The following is an 18,918-nucleotide window of genomic DNA, read 5'->3' on the forward strand; positions in this document are numbered from 1 at the left end:
AAACGAATTTCCCGCCGAACGGTTCATGAACTGTTCGCTGAACGTTCGGTTCGTTTACAGCCCTAGTTGCATCATCTTTAAAATTTTAGTTAAGGACCTTACAAGCACCACTGGTTTAGTTTCTTTCATGGTTTGAATATTTAAGCACACAAACGAAATGAAACAAGCCGAATTCAACTAGAATCAATCGGTACATGTAATTTATACAGATTTGGGAGGGTTGCGGGCTACCTACGAAATTGTCTGTGCTTGGTGGTGTCTATGGCATGCGGCAATAGATGGCGCTGGAAACATCTACCGCGACGGGTGACAGTTCTTGCTATGCTTCTAAGGGTTGACTACGATTGCTGGGTTTCGAGTAGAACCAAGGTGGCTTGGTTTTGTATTTGGTGCTATAAGAGGGGCTGATCGGAAATGGTAAAATGACTACCGGAAATAGAGATATGTAAAGGAAGACATAGATGGTTGAGTGGCTTTTGAAGTGCACAGAGAGGTAATGTCGATTTTATAGAGATATGTCTATTTTCTTAAAGAAATTGTGTTCTAAGGCTATGGGGTGTGCGATGAAGCCCCTAGGGGCTTTATCAGGACACATCAGCGCCACGTCAGTCAGATGGTGTGGGATAACGCCCCCTATTAAACAAATAAAAAAAATATTTTATTGGATGAAATGCATGTGGGCCCCACCTGAACACAACTTCTTCCTCGTTACCATGGTGACGGACAACCCATGGCGCCCTCCATACCCTCCGGCCTAAAATCCTAATACCGAAGCTTTCAAGAAAAGGAGCATGGAGAAGATGGTGCACAGTTCCAAATTTTTTTTTGCCACGTGGCAAAAGGTGAGTGATTTTGCAGTTGATGTATGCAACAATGTGCTGAAACGGCTTGAGCCGCCTGCGAATTCGTAAAATCCCATTTTATTGGGTGTCAAATGGCTATTTTTTTATATTTTAACCGGTAAAAGGCTATTTTCTTAGACTAGTGGGTATGGGGGCCGGCCCTGCCCCGGCGAGCCCCGGCGCCGCACCCCCACACCGCCCCCTTCCCTCCGTCGCGTCATCTCCGTCGGCTGGACGACGATCTCGCCGGCCCTGCTTCTTCTCTCTCTTGCATTTTTCTCTCTCATCTCTCTTTCAAATCAAATCAATTTAATATTTTTTAATCGTTTTTATAAATAGTGTGAGCTCACATCTTCCAACCCTTTCGTCCATCCCCTTTAGGCTCATCTTCACTTCGAATAACGTTACGTGACAACCCATCCCCTTGGAGATGACCCTCACCATAACCACTAGCCTTAAAAAATTATCCACTAATGACACTCTCCAAAGACACATACGTATCCACGTCATCAACATAAGAAACCAATCAAATAAAAATGAGACAACCCCTGTGACCCGAGAATCCCATTAGATATTGCAAAGCCCCACCAACCCTCCTTCTCTTTCCCAACTGCCAAGGCAACAAATCGTAATCGGAGCTTTCTCTCTCTCTGCAAATATTATTATTATTCCGTCATAAACTTTCCCCATTTTCCGGCTAGATTCCTCTCCGTTTACTGCATAACTTTCGCCGTTTGCGCAACCATCGAGAGTTGTTACGTGTGAGTAAAATCGTCAATATGTAGGGTTTTGTTTATTAATTTGTAATGCAGTTGGTTTACGTTCATTGTGGTAGATATTTGTTGTCGTTTAGAGATTGTTTGTTGGTGAAAATTAATCATATGTGTTTTGAAGGATTTGTATTTGTTAGAATGGTTGTTATGAATTGGATTCTGTTTTCTTTTGTTTTGTTTTTTTTTTTTTTTATGTTTTTGCTTGGATTGTAGATTGAGGAGTTTTCTATTCGGTGATGTAAAATGTGGTCATGTGTTGAATGTTGGGAGTGAAACAGATTAACGGATAGTTTTTGTTGAAGAATGAATCAAATCTATGTCTAAGAAGGTGCACTCAAGGCGCAAGGCCATAGTTAGGGTTTTTAGACATGTTGTAGGCTGGTTTCAGGCCATCTTTGGATGTTTCAGACCAGTTTTAGTTGCTCAGACCTGTTTTGGCCGGAATAAGTAGAATCTGGCCGGAGCGCCTTGATGGCTGCAAGACGTTTAGGCGTGTGCTTGGGGCGTCTTTGTCTATTATGATTAAAAGTTTTTTAATTTTGTAGTTTTGACATGAAACCATGTTTCTGTTTCCCTTGAATCCTGCTCTTAAGAAAGCAATAAATCTTGATAAGAAAAAATTGAACAGGTTAATCTCATTTTTGCATAACTTACCTAGTATTGCAAATTCCTACATGACCGAACCTTAGTTGTCATCAGTGTTTTAAGTTTTAACAAATGTGAAATCTTTTCAGGTTTCCTTGTCTTGGTGTTGCTGGTTCCTCATCTTATTGGTTAACAAAGATTGGTTGAAGTCCTTAAAAACATGAAGTGGACCTGCTAGTTATTACAGTTTTGATGTGTTCTTGATTAATGTATTATACAAGATTAAAGTTCAGCATAATTGTACTCAATCCAATATTACAATACCTGGTCTACTATATTTGTTAATGCTTCATTGAAACAGTTGTGACATTGAACAGATGTTTCTGGTTAGATGGAAGAGAGTATTACTTTTTCTATCTCTTATTCTGACTTTGGCAGAGTCCTCAAGCGGACCGTGGTCAATTTGGTCAAGCAACCTTGGTGGTGTACATTCATCGCTTTTCACCGGGACAATATTCAGCGCAAGCATTTGTGTACTTGTTGCTCTTTTTCTTTCCACATATCTTATCTTTGAGCATTTAGCTGCTTACAATCAACCTGAGGTTTGATATTACATATATCCCTACAAATTTTGAGTTTTGTCTTTTACATTGGTAGTTTTTACTTTGTCCAAAATGATGACAACTTGCAATCACTTACATCCAGTAATAATTTTTTTTTTTTTTCTTTTTATCATGCTAGTCACGTTAAAATGATCTTGCTGTTTGTTATCGTCTGTAACTGATGGTTGTGAGAATTAATTTGTTTGCAGGAACAGAAGTTCTTGATTGGGCTCGTTCTGATGGTTCCTGTTTATTCATTGGAGTCGGTAAGGGGATCTCATGCTGTATTTTCTGTTTTCGTTGCAGTTCTTGTATGGGTTTTAAAAAGCACCCCTGAGGCGCGCCTAGGTGTGAGACGCAGGCCTCAGCACCTCAAGCCCACTGCTTTTGTGTTTTGCGCTTCACGCCTTAGTTTTAGACCTCGTTGCTTTTGTGCGCCTCTTGCTTTTTAAAACCAAGGTGCTCGTGTAAAGGAATAAAATTCTTATATCGATATATGCTGGCATGTGCTGTTTGATTTCATTTACAGAAGTTATAAGTAAACATTAATATTTTATAACTAAAAGCCTGCTTGTGATATTTATGGTAACATAATAAAGCAAAGGATGGGACGGGTCATTATCTTTCCAAAATCTACCTTCTGCTATTGAGTAATATGAATGAGTGCGCTAATGATTTCTATTTGATTGGAATTCATGTGATTGATATTATTCTATTTCATTTTTCTGTATTTTGGTCAGTGAGAGCTTGAGGAATCTTAGTGGAATGAGTTATGTATAATGATCCTATATGATTAATCTAAAGAGAAAATGATCTTCTTTCATTGTATTAAAAAACCTGTCATCACATTGTTCAGTGCAACATATGGCATGAATCAGTGATTTACGAATGTAACATTAGAATCACAAGAGATAAATTTGACCCATTATGAAGAAGTTTATATGACATGTTACTTTGTTTCGACTTCAGACGTACTTTATACTAAGAAATAATTAAGGTTCTTCTATCCATGAGCTTATCTTTGTTTGTCTTTTAATTGTGGTTGATGGTTACTCTTTTAATACTTTGATTCGGCTTACAAACTATTTTCCGTTATGTTTATTCCTTTTGAATTTGTTTGCAGCTGATTTTGTATGTAATCATGCCTAACTTTCACTTATCCAAATTGTGCAGTTTTTGTCACTATTGGATGCAGATGCTGCATTCAACTATGAAATAATCAGGGACTGGTATGAAGCTTTTGCCTTATATTGCTTTGGGAGATATCTTATAGCCTGCCTAGGTATGTTCCTAAAAGACCCTCATGAGGATGTTGGTGTTCTGTTTAGGATTATTAATGTTTTTGATCCGAAATTCCCAATCATGTCTTTTTTGTATGATAAAGTAGATCATCTAGCGTATCTAAGTTTACTCAATTTAAATATCTTTATTACAAAAATCGTATTTTCCTCTAACTACTTAGTTGGCCATTAAACATATATGCATTTCTCTGTAGCATTCTTGCTTATTATTATTATCTTTTCTGGATTTTAAATAAGTATATGGTTATTGAAGGTGGAGAGGATAGTACTATTGAGTTCATGGAAAGTAATAGTGTTATTAGCCACAGCATACCTCTAATAGAAGAATCATACACTTACGGAATCGTCGAACACCCTTTCCCACTCAGTTGCTTCCTTAGGGAATGGTATCTTGGTCCTGAATTTTACCAGGCTGTAAAAATTGGCATTGTGCAATATGTATGAATTACTTTCTATATATTTTTTTATAATATGCTTCCTCATTGATCCATATCTCAATCTGATCAAAACTTCTTTATTTCAGATGATACTGAAGCTGGTCTGTGCGCCGTTAGCAATGATTTTTCAAGTTCTTGGTGTTTATGGGGAAGGGAAATTCGAATGGGGATATGCGTAAGATATTTCTATCGTACATGAAGCTTTTGTCATTCTGTTAATTCTTAAGCAGATTTGTCAAACATTCATAACATCTGTTAAGTACAGCTGATTATGTGATTCTGTTTATAGATTATTATTATATGATCGCTTTCAAAACCCACCCCCAAACCTAATTACAACTTTCATTAAAAAAATCATATTGTGTGCCATGTAGACCAAATGGCGAAAAGATTGTGTTTGCAAGTTGTTTCACTCTTTCTGCAGTGCTAAGAGGTGTGTGTGTGTGTGTAGGTAGGGTCGTTCACGACAGAATCAATTTCAAGTAGAGAACTGCGAGAACCGCATAAACACTTGTACATATTGCTTTAACAGTGATACATAAGGTGGCTATGTAACCGCCTAGCTGCCTCTCTTTCTCTTCAAAGCATTACGTACAAGTGCTTATGCGGTTCCCATGGTTTTCTACTTAAAATTGATTATGTATTGAACAATGTATGTGTGTGTGTGTGTCTATATATGTATTTGGTGTTCTCTTTATCACCTTTTTCGCAACTGGTATAGCATAAGGCTTGGTTACTTTCGGTAATGAGATGCGTGTATGCAGGTACCCATACTTGGCAGTTGTTCTTAACTTCAGCCAGACGTGGGCTTTATATTGCCTGGTGCAGTTTTATTCGGTAACCAAGGATAAGCTAGCACCGATCAAACCGTTGGCCAAGTTCTTGACTTTTAAGTCAATCGTATTCCTGACTTGGTGGCAAGGTGTTGCTGTAGCCTTCCTTTTCTCTATGGGTGCACTGAAAGGATCTTTGGCCCAGGAGCTAAAAACCCGTATACAAGATTATATCATCTGTATTGAGGTGCATTTTGATTGCTTAAAGTCTAGGGTCAACATTGTGTAATATAGAATAATGTTGAAGGGCTTGTTAGCAACAAACTCAAAGTTGAATTTGTTGTCAAGCAGATGAGTGTGGCTGCTGTGGTTCACCTATATGTTTTTCCAGCAGTACCTTACAAACGTGGAGAGCGATGTGTACGTGACGTGTCTGTGATGACCGACTATGCATCATTAGGAGCTCCACCCGATCCGGAAGAGGTTCGAGACTGTGAGAAAACACCTAGACTAAATCTTGCTCGACATGAGGACAGACCACACCGTCCCAGGTTACATCAGAGTGTTCGTGATGTCGTCTTTGGAAGTGGTGAAATTGTCAGTTCTTGATCCATTACCAGTAATTTGAGCCGGTTAACCCGAGTCGACACTTAATAATACTTGTGATGCAGATTGTGGACGACATGAAGTATACAGTTTCTCATGTTGTAGAGCCAGTAGAAAGGGGACTAGCAAAGATAAACAGAACTTTTCATGAGATATCGGAAAATGTAAAACGACACGAGGATAGAAGAAGAGGTCCGAAAGACGATAGTCATCTCATTCCTTTGAATTCCTGGACCAATGACTTTCCTCACATTGATGATGTGGAAAAAGGCAGTTTCAGTGACAGCAATCTGACTAATGGTAGGCGACAACGACAACAATCAAAGACACCGTTTTCTCAATTATGTAAGACATCCAAACATTATTGATGATATATAAAGATGGCATAACGGGCTGGCCTGGTTGACTTGAAACACTCTTTGTTTGTTTATGTTTTCTTTCCACTATAAATAACACGTACGGATATCAAGTTATTTATTTACACTTTTGACATGTTGTGGCTGTTTCCTTTTAGTATGTTTTTCTAAATTTAACTTCTGATGACACTTTCATCTGTTTTCCAGGGTGATTAATTCAAAGACACTGTACAAGTATGTTGAGGGTAGCAGCTAATCTATAAAGATTAACAAGCGTAGGATATACGATTGCAGCTGATAATAGAGGTACTACTGATCTTGATATGTGTACTTGGAATGGAAATTATTCGGTTTTTAAATGAATGAATGATCGATTGTATATATTTCATAGCAATATCTTAGACTGGAACATGTATGAGGTTATTTTTTTTACAGAATTTTTAAGCCAAAGGTTTTCTTCATATAACTTTTATGATTGTGGTTTAAAGTCAATGTTTTTGGTTTGCAATATGATTGTTTTTCCGATGGTTATAATTTGTGTTAAGGGTTACTGGAAAGCTCATGAGACCCGTGACCCGTCAATATCCTGCCAATCAATGGGATAGCGCAGGCGGGCTTCAAGAGGTTATGGTAGGAAGCCAGCGGAAACAAGATTCAGACCTAAGACCTCTCCTACAGAGGAATAAGGTGCTTACCAGTCATAACCTCTTGAAGGACCTAGGGTTGTATATTTAACCTTTGTTATCGACTTCTATTACGGATTTTAAATTGAAAAATTCGAATTAGTAAGTTTTCTTTTCATCTGTTGGGTAAGTCATAAGTGTCGTAGTGGGACATCCTGAAGGTAAAGTGGTGTGCTCTACAACCAAAAGGTTGAGAGTTTTAAGGTATTTGTGTATTTATCCTAGATTTTTGTTAAAAGATTTTTTTTTTTTTTTGGGAATGTTGAGTTATAATTACTGGAATTTAAAAACTGTATATAAAGAGGAATGATAAAACTATGATGATATATTGTTGGATAAAGTTTTAAACCTTGGCGTTTAAAAGTGTTACTTATTTTTTGTTAAATATACTTGGAATAAATGTGAAATTCCATAGTCGAGTCGAGTCAATCAATCACTTACATTATACATGCAAATTCATGTTTTCAACCGTTTGCCCTCGACGTCAACATATAATCCTTTTGAAAATCATTTTTATATTATCAACAACCAATGATCAAAACATTAACCTACCAATGGCTAAATGTTACACTCCCCGGGTATTGAACCCATGATCTCATCCTATTTAAACACCTAGAGGGTTTTCCCTATACCACTGCGCCAAAGCCTGTGGCAACCAATGACGTAACCTGATTGACCATGTACATGGACGAAGAGAAAGGGCATGCATGGAATGGAGTGAAGAGGGCGCTGTCTATGTACATGGACGATATGTGGTAGAGGAAAGGGTTGTCAATGAGAGGGGGAGGAGAGAAGCCGTTGGTTTATTGGGGCATAGAGGTGTTACGAACCTCATGTGTTGCGGATGCTATGTGATAGTCCTTTTCAAATAGCCCGAAGAAAATGCTTAAATCTGGGGGATCTTGTCTTGTGTTTTAACTAGGGATGCACAAACACACAAAAGAAATTATCTTATCGGACCACACTTAAATAGCTTCACATTTATATCGGCAAATTCTAATGTTGCATTTTGACTTAACTGGGGGTGGTCCGTGATGGCCACCCCATCACACGTGGAAATCGTTTGTACACCGCCGCCACCACATTATGTAACGCTTGAACAATTCAACGCGTGGAAACCATCACGCATGGAGAATGAGATGATCGTTTGATTTTTTGACCGTTTGGCACAATTATTACCGTTTGGGGTTTAATTTTTTGAGAGGTTTTTTTATATAAATCATTCCCCCACTCAAATAAATAAAAAAAACTCTCCAATTCAACTCAAAAATTCTCCATTCAACTCCAAAATTTTACATCTCAATCTAAATAATTTTACAACACACATGGAAGGTTCAAGCAAGAGAGGTGCGGGTTCGAAAAAAAGAGGTTCGGGTACGAAGAAAAATCCTGTAAGACCCAAGGTTCGAGCGAATCTTGGCGAGCCGACGCGCTTTAGGTTGCAAGACGAACCAGAGCAAGTCCCACATTTTCAAACCCAACAATATCTACCCTTTCAACCCCAACAATATCCACCCTTTCAATCTCAAACGTATCAAAACCAACCGTTCGTTCCACCGTTTCAACCTCACCAATTTCAACCCCAATCGTTTCAACACTTTCAAACCCAACCCCACCAACTCAACCCACTACTAGAAGATAACACCCTCATCCGTCAATTTGCAAATGCGTATCGTGAACCACAACCAAGTCTCGACGACGATGAAAATGATGATTACGTTCAAGAAGAAGAAGAAGAAAAAGAAGAAGAGGAAGAAGAAGAAAATGACGACGTTCAAGAAATTGTCCCAACCGTTTGAAAACATTGGACGAGCGAGGAGGTGGCCTTGGTGAAGGCGTACTTGCACATCTCCGAGAACAAGAAACATTCCAACGAGCAAAGAAAGGATATGTTTTGGAGGCGGGTTATTAATCATTTTAGCCAACTTCCCGGTGCAAAGGAACGAAACATGGACCAAATGACGTAGAAATGGACGGATTTGAACAGGAAAATTAGTAAGTTCAACGGTTGTTTCATTCAAAAGGTATGTTTTTTTTATAAAGTTTAAATCTTTAAAAAAACTATTATTTAAAAAAAATACAGAAAACTGTTATTTAAAAAAAAACAGAAACTGTTTTATTTTAAAAAACAGAAAACAGTTTTTTTAAAAAAATCAGAAAACTGTTTTTTTTTTTTTTTTAAAACAGAAACTGTTTTATTTTTAAAAACCAGAAAACAGTTTTTTTAAAAAATCAGAAAACTGTTATTTTTTTAAAAAACAGAAAATGTTTTATTTTAAAAAACCAGAAAACAGTTTTTTTTAAAAAAAATCAGAAAACTGTTATTTTTTTAAAAACAGAAACTGTTTTATTTTTAAAAAACAGAAACAGTTAAAAAAAAAAACAGAAAACAGTTTTTGTTAAAAAAACAGAAAACAGTAATTTTTTATAAAAAACAGAAAACAAAATGTTTTAAAAAAAAATACATAAGTTTTTATATTTTTTGTAGAACCGCAATACACAAAGTGGAGCGAGCGAGGCGACAATCATGCAACAAGCCACCGAAGAGTATTGCCAACTCTACAAAAAGAGGAGTTTTCCACACGTGACGGCATGGGAGGTTGCGAGGCGTCACCCGAAATGGGTCCCGGTTGATTTGGTCGACGTGGTTGGGCCTACGGCTCCAAAAAAAAGAGGAGGTCCGAAAAGATCAAAGACCTCCGATTCGGGGAACTACACGACTTCCGCGTCGGATAACTTGTCCCAAATGAATTTAAACGACGACCCCCTTGACGAACCCGATCAACCTGTTGACGACCCCGTTAAAGAAGATACACCTACAAGGCCACGCCGCAAGAAAAGTGGTGAATCGTCAAGCAAAGGAAAGGAAGCGGTGGCGGAGTCGATCTTCAGAATCGAAGAGGCGGAATTGGCGCAATACAACGAGGCCAAACAAAGAAAAGAAAAAATTATGTCCGTAAAAGTTGAACGCGAGCAGGCATACGTGGGACACTTGAAAACGGTAGAAAGACAAAATGATTTAAAAATCTTGTGTGAGCCGCACGCCCATCTCGACGAACCATTGAAGTCGGTTGTAATTTAACAAAAGCGCGAGATTTGCGAAATGTGGGGTTGGGAGATGCCACCCGTTTAATTTAAGTTTTTTTTCCAATGTTTAGTTGTTTTTTATTTTGCTACGTAATTTATTTTTTAATTTTAATGAAATTTATAATTTAGTGTTTTATTGTTAATTTCTAATTTTAAAATGAAAATTAAAAAAATTTGTGAGTGATGGAATTCTATCACTAGTGACCACCGCCACTACAAAATGCTTGTGAGTGATAGAATAGTGGCTGATGACATGGCAGGAATTGATTGGATGCTTGTAAGTGATGAAATTCTATCACTAGTGACCACCCCACTCCCCTAATGATTGGCATAACGAAACAAGATCATCACACGTTTCTCATGAAAGCAAGTAAACAATTCTCATGAAAGCAAGTAAACAAGATCTTCTAGAAAGCGGATGATGCATGTAAACGAGAAAAAGTTCGCCTTTAAAAAAGTATTTAACTTACGTGTGATACTTGTTCAGATGATACAGACCCTCTTAACACACTCATGTGTGGGTATAAGAGCATTCATAATGATTCCCCTATATATTTTTGATTGAGTTACATATATTATATAAGAAATGATTATGAGTGCGGGAGAGAAAAATTGAAACTGTTTATTTGTAAATATACCGAAACACTTTTCAACACTATAATTTTGTAAATATCTTTTTGAAAGTGGCTGTGAGTGGAGAAGTGAGAAAATATAATAATAAGAGTATAAAAATATCATTAATTGAAAAGAAAAAAATAGTTATTTTTTTTGGTGTAATCATAGAAACGAGGATAAAAAAATTAATTTAAATGCTCTAAGAGCATTCACATCCAACCCCCTATTTTTTTACCATATATTACACTAAAAATCACTATCTTTTCTTTTTCCTTTTCAATTAAATAATATTTTTTAATATCTTTATCATTACATTTTCTCTCTCTTCCACTCACAACCACTTTCAAAATATATTAAAAGATTATAAAGGGTGGATAATATCCTAACAAATTTATAGATGAACAGTAATATTTTCTCTCTTCTCTATTTACAACTACTTTTTATAAAATAAAAACCGTCTCACATAATTTGACATAATTTGAAAGAAGGGATATGAATGCTCTAAAGTTGTTAAGCATCCATGAAGGTTTACAACGCTATCGGCTATGCATCATCGATAGCCTTTTTGTTTTCATTGAGAGGCGCCGTGTGATAAAAAGTACAATAACATAAACTAGTAATATATGATTTTGAAGATTTAAAACTAGTAAAAAATACAATTTATATATTTCATTTCACTTCTCATCTTTTATTCATTTTGAATAAGTATTACAATTTACAACCCCATTTGAAGAAACACTAAGCTACTCAGCCGGTTCGTCTCGTGTATAATAGGCAATCTCTCGTGTAAACAGTCAATCTCTATTCTTCACTCGACGATGAGCCTGGATTCCTATCGATCCTGCAAAATGAACAACATCGGTGAACTCGTTACAAGGAGGAGATATCGGAGGTTCTCCTTGTATCCACCATACGACGTGAGAATAAGTAATCGTTTCGAGGATATAAGTGTGTGTATAGAGTGAGAGAGTAATAAAACGGATCCCTCAACATGGAGGTCGAGCTTTCTATTTATATCCGGAGATTTGTGAAGGAGAAGAGACGGCAACTGGGTGTTTGCTAGTTGTCCGACCAGGAAGAATATCCATTCTGTCCCTACTGACTTGACCAGGTCTGGTCTTGTATGTAACAACTCTTACTAAAATCCATAATTAGGATAATAATTATCTATTAAGGAAACCCTAATTGAGACACCCAAGTGATTTGGCATAAACCCTAAAATTTTCAGAACAATCGAAATCAGGATCAGGGCCCCTAAAACTCAAGGGGGGCAAAACCTAGTTGAATAATTATCCTCAAAACTCGTTGTTTAACTCTAATTGGTGGAATTGTTCAAGTCAGCAAGCCTAGTCCCGAACTTAGCCGCCTTATATTTAGACTGTTTCCCTTACGGACCGTAAGGGAAATGGCATACGGTCCGTAAGCGAGGCTATTTTTCGGGTATAAATAGAGGACCTTGGGACTTGCCCGAGGAAGTTGAAACGACGCACAAATTCCCTGTGAACGTCGAATTAGAGCAGTAGTAGTACAATTAAACACACACGGGTCACGAAGTGCTGCCGCAATCAGGGTAATAACTCGATCGCTATTACGATTCAACATCCGATCGATTATAACTATCCAACGATTGTCCGAGTGCTGCTCAAATTGAGCTTCTACTTTGATTATTCGTCGTGATTTCGACTTGAATATTTGAGTGCTGTTCGAATTCGGACTATGCTCTGTTATTCGTTGTGAATCCGATTGAATTGTTAAGTATTGCACTTGTTAATCGTTGTGAGGGTTTAATCTCGTGAATTGACGTAACTGCTGTATTAAGTTACTAACCCGTTGTGTGTGCATTATTATCAAATTAGGTTTAATCAAGGCTAATCAGTAGGCTTAAACCTTGCCCGCTAAATCTGCAATGTGAGTCATTCTCTTTTTATCAACTGTTTTACAATACTCCAAATCATTTTCAAAATGTTATAATTACAGGGATTAAGTCGTGGTTATCTTAACCGCTGGCTAGTGGGGTATTGTGCACATTACTAATTTCTCACAGGTAGGCAATAAGCCCTAACAGGGGTTAGGCTAATAAGACCTAACAGTGACAAAACGTCACTAATTGGGTGACTGGACCCAATAGTGGTATGACCATCGTCACACGGGTGGCAAGGCCATATATTAATTAAGATACTGCCATAGTAATCGCTCTTATGCTGTAATTTATAACTATGTGTCATTTTATCAAAATGAATGATTCACTCAGTATTTCCCCGCTGACAAAACCTTTTTACAACATGTTTCAGGTGACCTACTGAATTAAGTACACGTGCTACGGAGCACTACCAAGCTTGAAGTGGTGGCTCAAATAAATAAATAAACATGTTTGTAAAATAATGAAATTATGATATTTACGGGGTGTATCCCGAAAGTGTAAATAAATAATACTCGGGCATTTTTCAAAATTAAAACGATCCTGTTAAGACTTCCGCTGTAAACATAAATACCACAGGATTTTCTGTCCCGCGGCTCCTGGACCGGGTCAAACCAGGTACGGGGGCCGTGACAGAAAAAGGTGGTATCAGAGCCACTGATCTAAGCCTATTAAGTATGTATTTAAATTTTCTAACTGTCATTCTATGAATATATGTTTTATTATCTGATTAATTAGGTATAGGATGGGCAGATCTTTATATGCTAGCCAACATAGCAATTAATGCAAATTTTTAAATAAATTAGACCAAAATTTTAATACCTTTATTATCCACAGTCTAGAAGCCTTATTCAGTAAATAAATAAATTTATAAATAAAACCTAGGGTGTTTTAAATTTCAGTTGTTTCGGTAGTTAAACAGTTGGAAATAGTATTTCAAAGTTTTCTACCAAATTTGTTATAAATTCTGACTTAGTAATTGTGTGTATGTTGCTAAACAACATGAGTGACTTGTCTGATGCCCTTCAGAATTTAAATCTCTATCCAGTAAGAATAGAAGTTTCCAGAGATTTCAATAGATATATACCAGACATAGAGGAACCTATAGAATTCAACGCTGTACCTTTCGAAAAACCCACGCCTAAGAAAATAGAAATTGGGGAAAGCTCTAGGCAAATTGAGGGATTACCATCTCAGGAAGAGTTAGATTTTATGTTGATAGATTATAATACTATCAAGTCTGTTAATGAAACACAACTACCAATTAATGTAGAACCAGCTATTCCAAACCCTTCAATCCACTCGCGACCTTTCGAAATAGACGAATGGTTGACTAATGAAATACAGTTACAAAACAATCCCTATAAGCTTTTTCCTCAGTTCGATCCAGAACCAAATCCACCAATGAGTAACAAGAATATAGCTAGACTCCGCCACTTTGACTAAGAACTAAGGAATGTTGGTAATAGGATCCAAGAGATTGGGAAACAGATCTCCTGGAAATACGATTAGAGGGAACACCGTTACTAGAATATCATCTGACAAAAGGATAGGGGATTTATGAAATTTTGGATGTGTAATAGTAAGAGTAAAATCAGTATGTGTAAAATAAATAATAAAACGGTTGTATATAGAAGCATGGTATAATAAAAATTTTGGTTTGTTTACGTAATTATGTGCAATTAAAAGTAACATTGGATTACTTCCAGTATACTAATTATTTATCTATAAAATTAGTTATCCGATGGAAAACGCTAATAATGAACCAGTTAACGAGGTTAATCAATCTGAGCAACAATCAGGGGATCAATATATGACTAGACAGGATATAGAAAATATCGTTGCTCAAGGGATAGCCAACACTATTCCAACAATAATTGCTCAAGGGATAGCCAATGCTATTCCAGCAATCATTGCTGCTGTTAAAAATCCGGTAGAACCACAGCAAATCGTTCCTAGCAAACGTATTTCTGAAGATAACTTCAGTAATAGCGTAAACGGAGGCAATGATCATGTTAATCATGATGAGGAACCACAACAAGCTCCGCTCCCTAAGAAAAGGAAAGCTGCAACGCTTGGTTGCACTTACAAGGAGTTCCTTGCCTGTAAACCTGTAGAGTTCGCAGGCAATGAAGGGGCAACTGCGGCACTGCGTTGGTTAGATAAAACCGAGGCAGTGATCAGAATAAGTAAATGTGTGGAGGAAGATGAGGTTATGTACGCTTCGCACTTTTTCAAAGAAGAAGCGTTAGAATGGTGGAATACAGTGTTACAAGCTAAAGGAAGTGACGTGGCCTATGCCCTGAGTTGGGAAGAATTTAAGCAATTAATAGAAAGAAAATTCTGTCCCGAATATGAGAAAGAGAAAATGGCAAATAAGTTTTAAGTCCCGAATGGTGGATGTAGATTGTCGAGGGTATACTTCAAAATTCTTTGAGTATGCCAGAATTGTACCTACTCTGGCTTCGCCAGAACCAGTACTTATCTCTCGCTATATCTGGGGTTTGATTAGTGAGATTCGTGACATTGTCAAAGCTGCGAGACCCCGCACGATTGACGATGCGGTAGAGTTAGCCAACACTCTAACTGACGGACTGGTACGCACTCGAGAAGAAAATAGGAAGAAGGAGTTAGCCCAGAAAATTTCCCAAGAATTTCATGTGGGTAATAGTAGCAAAAGAGGAACCAGACGATTTTCCACTATCCCATTTTGCAATACCTGCAAGGGATAGCATTTTGGGAAATGTAAAGGATGCTGCAATTACTGCAAAATTCCAGGACATCGAGAAGAGGATTGCAGGAAAAAGAAGGCAATAACCTGCTACAATTGTGGAGAAACCGGACATTTCAGAACAAACTGTCCGAACTTAGGCAACCCAGCAAACGAAAAGACGAAACCTGCAGAAGGGACTACCAAGAAAAACGCAAGAGCATTTCAATTAACCACTCAGGAAGCTGAACTAATTCCTGACATCATAGTTACGTTTATGCAAGTATTATTTAAACTCTGGTGCAAACCAAAAGTTTTATAAATACTTCATTCTGCCAAGCCCTTAAAATTACCCTTAACCAACCTTAGGCAGACTTTTACGATTGAAACAGCAGATGGGAATTCCGTTAGAATAAATAAGATTTTGCTAGAAGCAAAGATAGAATTAGGATATAAATTTTCTGCAAAACTTGTTACTAATAAATTTAGCCGGGTTCGATGTTATATTAGGAATAGATTAGTTAATAGCCAACCATGCTTGAATTCTCTATAATAAAAGTCCCCTAGAAATCCATACAACTGCAAGAGAATTAGTAATAATAACCGGAGATAAACCACAAAAGTCACTGAAATTTTATTTCAGTAATGAAGTTGACCAATTATTCAAGGAAACAAGGAATAGCATATATGGTATCGATAATTGTTGAAAAGAAAATAGAAGACATTCCGATTGTATCGGAATATCCTGATATTTTCCCCCAAGGACCTACCATGATTATCACCCAATAGAGAAATAAAATTTAGAATTTATCTAATTCCAGGAACTGTACCGATAGCTAAGGCACCTTATCGATTAGCACTTACTGAAACGTTTGAATTAAAGAAACAATTAAAGGATTTATACGATCAAGTTCCTCCCCGTGGGGATCTCCAGTATTATTTGTAAAGAAGAAGGACGGATAAATAAGAATGTGTATCGATTATAGGGAATTAAATAAAGTTACAATTAGGAATCGATACCCATTACCTAGGGTTGATGACCTTTTTGATCAATTGCAAGGAGCTAGGTATTTTTCTAAGATAAACTTAAGATCTGGATATCACCAACTGAAGGTACCGGAAGAAGACATATCTAAAACTGCTTTCAGGACTAGGTATGGACATTACGAGTTTTAAAGACCCCCACTGCATTTATGGACCTGATGAATAGAATGTGTAAACCATATTTGGATAAATTCGTAATTGTTTCATCAACGATATACTTATTTATTCAAAATCAGGAGGACTATTGTAAGCATTTGCATGCACTCTTAACCTTGTTAAGAAAAAACTGCATGCCAAAATTCTCAAAATATGAATTTTGGTTTCAAGAAGTGCAATCCTTAGGACACATAGTGAATCACAAAAGTATTCACGTAAATTTCTCCAAAATTTAAGCAATCACCAAATGGAAGACCCCGCAATCAGTAACCGAAGTTAGGAGTTATCTAGGGTTAGCTGGATATTATAGGTGTTTTATTAAAGATTTTTCTAAGATAGCCGTACCCTTAACTAAGCTAACATGTAAAACAGTTAAGTTTAAGTAGGGATCTAGACAAGAAGAAGCCTTTAGGATTTTAAAGCAGAAATTTACCAATGTTCTAATATTAGCACTTCCAGAAGGAACGGAAAATTTTGAAGTAGAAGTAGGATTAGGATAAGTGCTAATGCAACGCAAAGGTAATTGCATATGCCTTAAGGTGATTGAAAAAGCATAAGGAAAACTATACGACTCATGACTTAGCATTAGGAGCAGTAATTTTTGCCCTTAAGACTTGGAGACATTATATGTACGGAAATAAGTTTACAGTCTCTACAGATCCTAAAAGCTTAAAGTACATATTTGGGCAAAAAGAGTTAAATATGAGGTAAAGGAGGTGGATGGAAATCCTAAGCAATTACGATTGTGATATTCAATATCACGAGAGAAGGGTAAATGTAGTTGCGGATGCCTTAAGTCGTAAGTATCATGAAAAGCAAAAACGAGTCCGTGCTCTTAGGATAAATCTACAGTTAAATTTAATAAGAATAATTAAAGAATGTTCAAACAACAGCAATCAAGGATGATGCTGAAGGAATGAAAGGACGAACAAAAGAATTGGAACAAGGAAGTGATGGAATTTGGAAATTCCACAAGAAAAGAAGTTGGGTACCAGGAATAAGATTTTAAAGGAAACCCATAAATCTAGGTATACCATGCCCCTGAAAACAATAAGATATACCAAGATTTAAGAAACAATTCCTGATAGATAGAAATGAAAAAAAAAGATGTAGTTGAATATGTATCTAAGTGTTTCACCTGTTCACAATTTAAGGCCAAAAACCAGAAACCTTTAGCATTACTACAAAAATTAAAAGATCCCTGTATAGAAATGGGGACGCATAACAATGGATTTTGTTACCAAGTTACCCAGAAAAACTAGGCAGACAATCTCCGCGAGCCATTAGAATTCCAAGTCGGAGATAAAGTACTTTCTGAAAATTTCTCCTTGGAAAGGAGTAGTACGATTCGGTAAGAAAGGAAAACTGAGTCCAAGGTACATTGGGCCATTCCGATAATTCAACATATAGGACCAGTAGCCTATCGTCTACAACTACCAGAAGAGCTAGCTGGAGTACATGATGTATTTCATGTATCCAATCACAAGAAATGTTTATCCAACGAATCCCAGGTAGTACCTCTTCAAGATATAGAGGTAAAACAAAAAGCTTAAATTCGTAGAGAAACCACTACAGATTGAAGATAGAAAAGTTAAGTTTCTCAAACACAAACGACTAGTGCTGGTCAAGGTCAAATGGAATTCGAAGAGAGGACCAGAATATATCTGAGAAATGGAATCAGAAATGAAGCGAAAATACCTCATTTATTCCAGTAAATCTCGAGGACGAGATTTTTCTTAAGGTGGGGAGGATGTAACAACTCTTACTAAAATCCATAATTAGGATAATAATTATCTATTAAGGAAACCCTAATTGAGACACCCAAGTGATTTGGCATAAACCCTAAAATTTTCAGAACAATCGGAATCAGGATCAGGGCCCCTAAAACTCAAGAGGGGCAAAACCTAGTTGAATAATTATCCTCAAAACTCGTTGTTTAACTCTAATTGGTGGAATTGTTCAAGTCAGCAAGCCTAGTCCCGAACTTAGCCGCCTTAATTTAGACTGTTTCCCTTACGGACTGTAAGGGAAATGGCATACGGTCCGTAAGCGAGGCTATTTTTCGGGTATAAATAGAGGACCTTGGGACTTGCCTGAGGAAGTTGAAATGACGCACAAATTCCATGTGAACGTCGAATTAGAGCAGTAGTAGTACAATTAAACACACACGAGTCACGAAGTGCTGCCGCAATCAGGGTAATAACTCGATCGCTATTACGATTCAACATCCGATCGATTATAACTATCCAACGATTGTCCGAGTGCTGCTCAAATTGAGCTTCTACTTTGATTATTCGTCGTGATTTCGACTTGAATATTTGAGTGCTGTTCGAATTCGGACTATGCTCTGTTATTCGTTGTGAATCCGATTGAATTGTTAAGTATTGCACTTGTTAATCTTTATGAGGGTTTAATCTCGTGAATTGACGT

At 37.1% G+C, this 18,918-nt stretch overlaps 1 protein-coding gene across 2 annotated transcripts; it reads left to right on the plus strand.

The window, feature by feature from the left end:
• Nucleotides 1-1,393: 1,393 nt before the first annotated feature.
• On the plus strand, nucleotides 1,394-6,741 carry LOC110872366 (protein LAZ1 homolog 1). Of its 2 annotated transcripts, none has more exons than XM_022121143.2 (10): nucleotides 1,394-1,603; nucleotides 2,350-2,802; nucleotides 3,012-3,068; nucleotides 3,976-4,084; nucleotides 4,357-4,541; nucleotides 4,627-4,715; nucleotides 5,305-5,560; nucleotides 5,665-5,910; nucleotides 5,985-6,264; nucleotides 6,483-6,741. In XM_022121143.2, exons 2-10 carry the CDS (start codon nucleotides 2,578-2,580, stop codon nucleotides 6,485-6,487), a joined length of 1,452 nt encoding a protein of 483 aa, XP_021976835.1. In that variant the 5' UTR covers nucleotides 1,394-1,603; nucleotides 2,350-2,577; the 3' UTR covers nucleotides 6,488-6,741. The 2 variants fall into 2 exon arrangements, with proteins under 2 accessions (XP_021976835.1, XP_021976836.1); XM_022121144.2 differs by having other exon boundaries at nucleotides 2,350-2,733.
• The last annotated feature ends 12,177 nt before the right edge of the window (nucleotides 6,742-18,918 follow it).

The sequence above is a fragment of the Helianthus annuus genome, chromosome 2, assembly GCF_002127325.2.
Source record: "Helianthus annuus cultivar XRQ/B chromosome 2, HanXRQr2.0-SUNRISE, whole genome shotgun sequence".
NCBI lineage: Eukaryota > Viridiplantae > Streptophyta > Magnoliopsida > Asterales > Asteraceae > Helianthus > Helianthus annuus.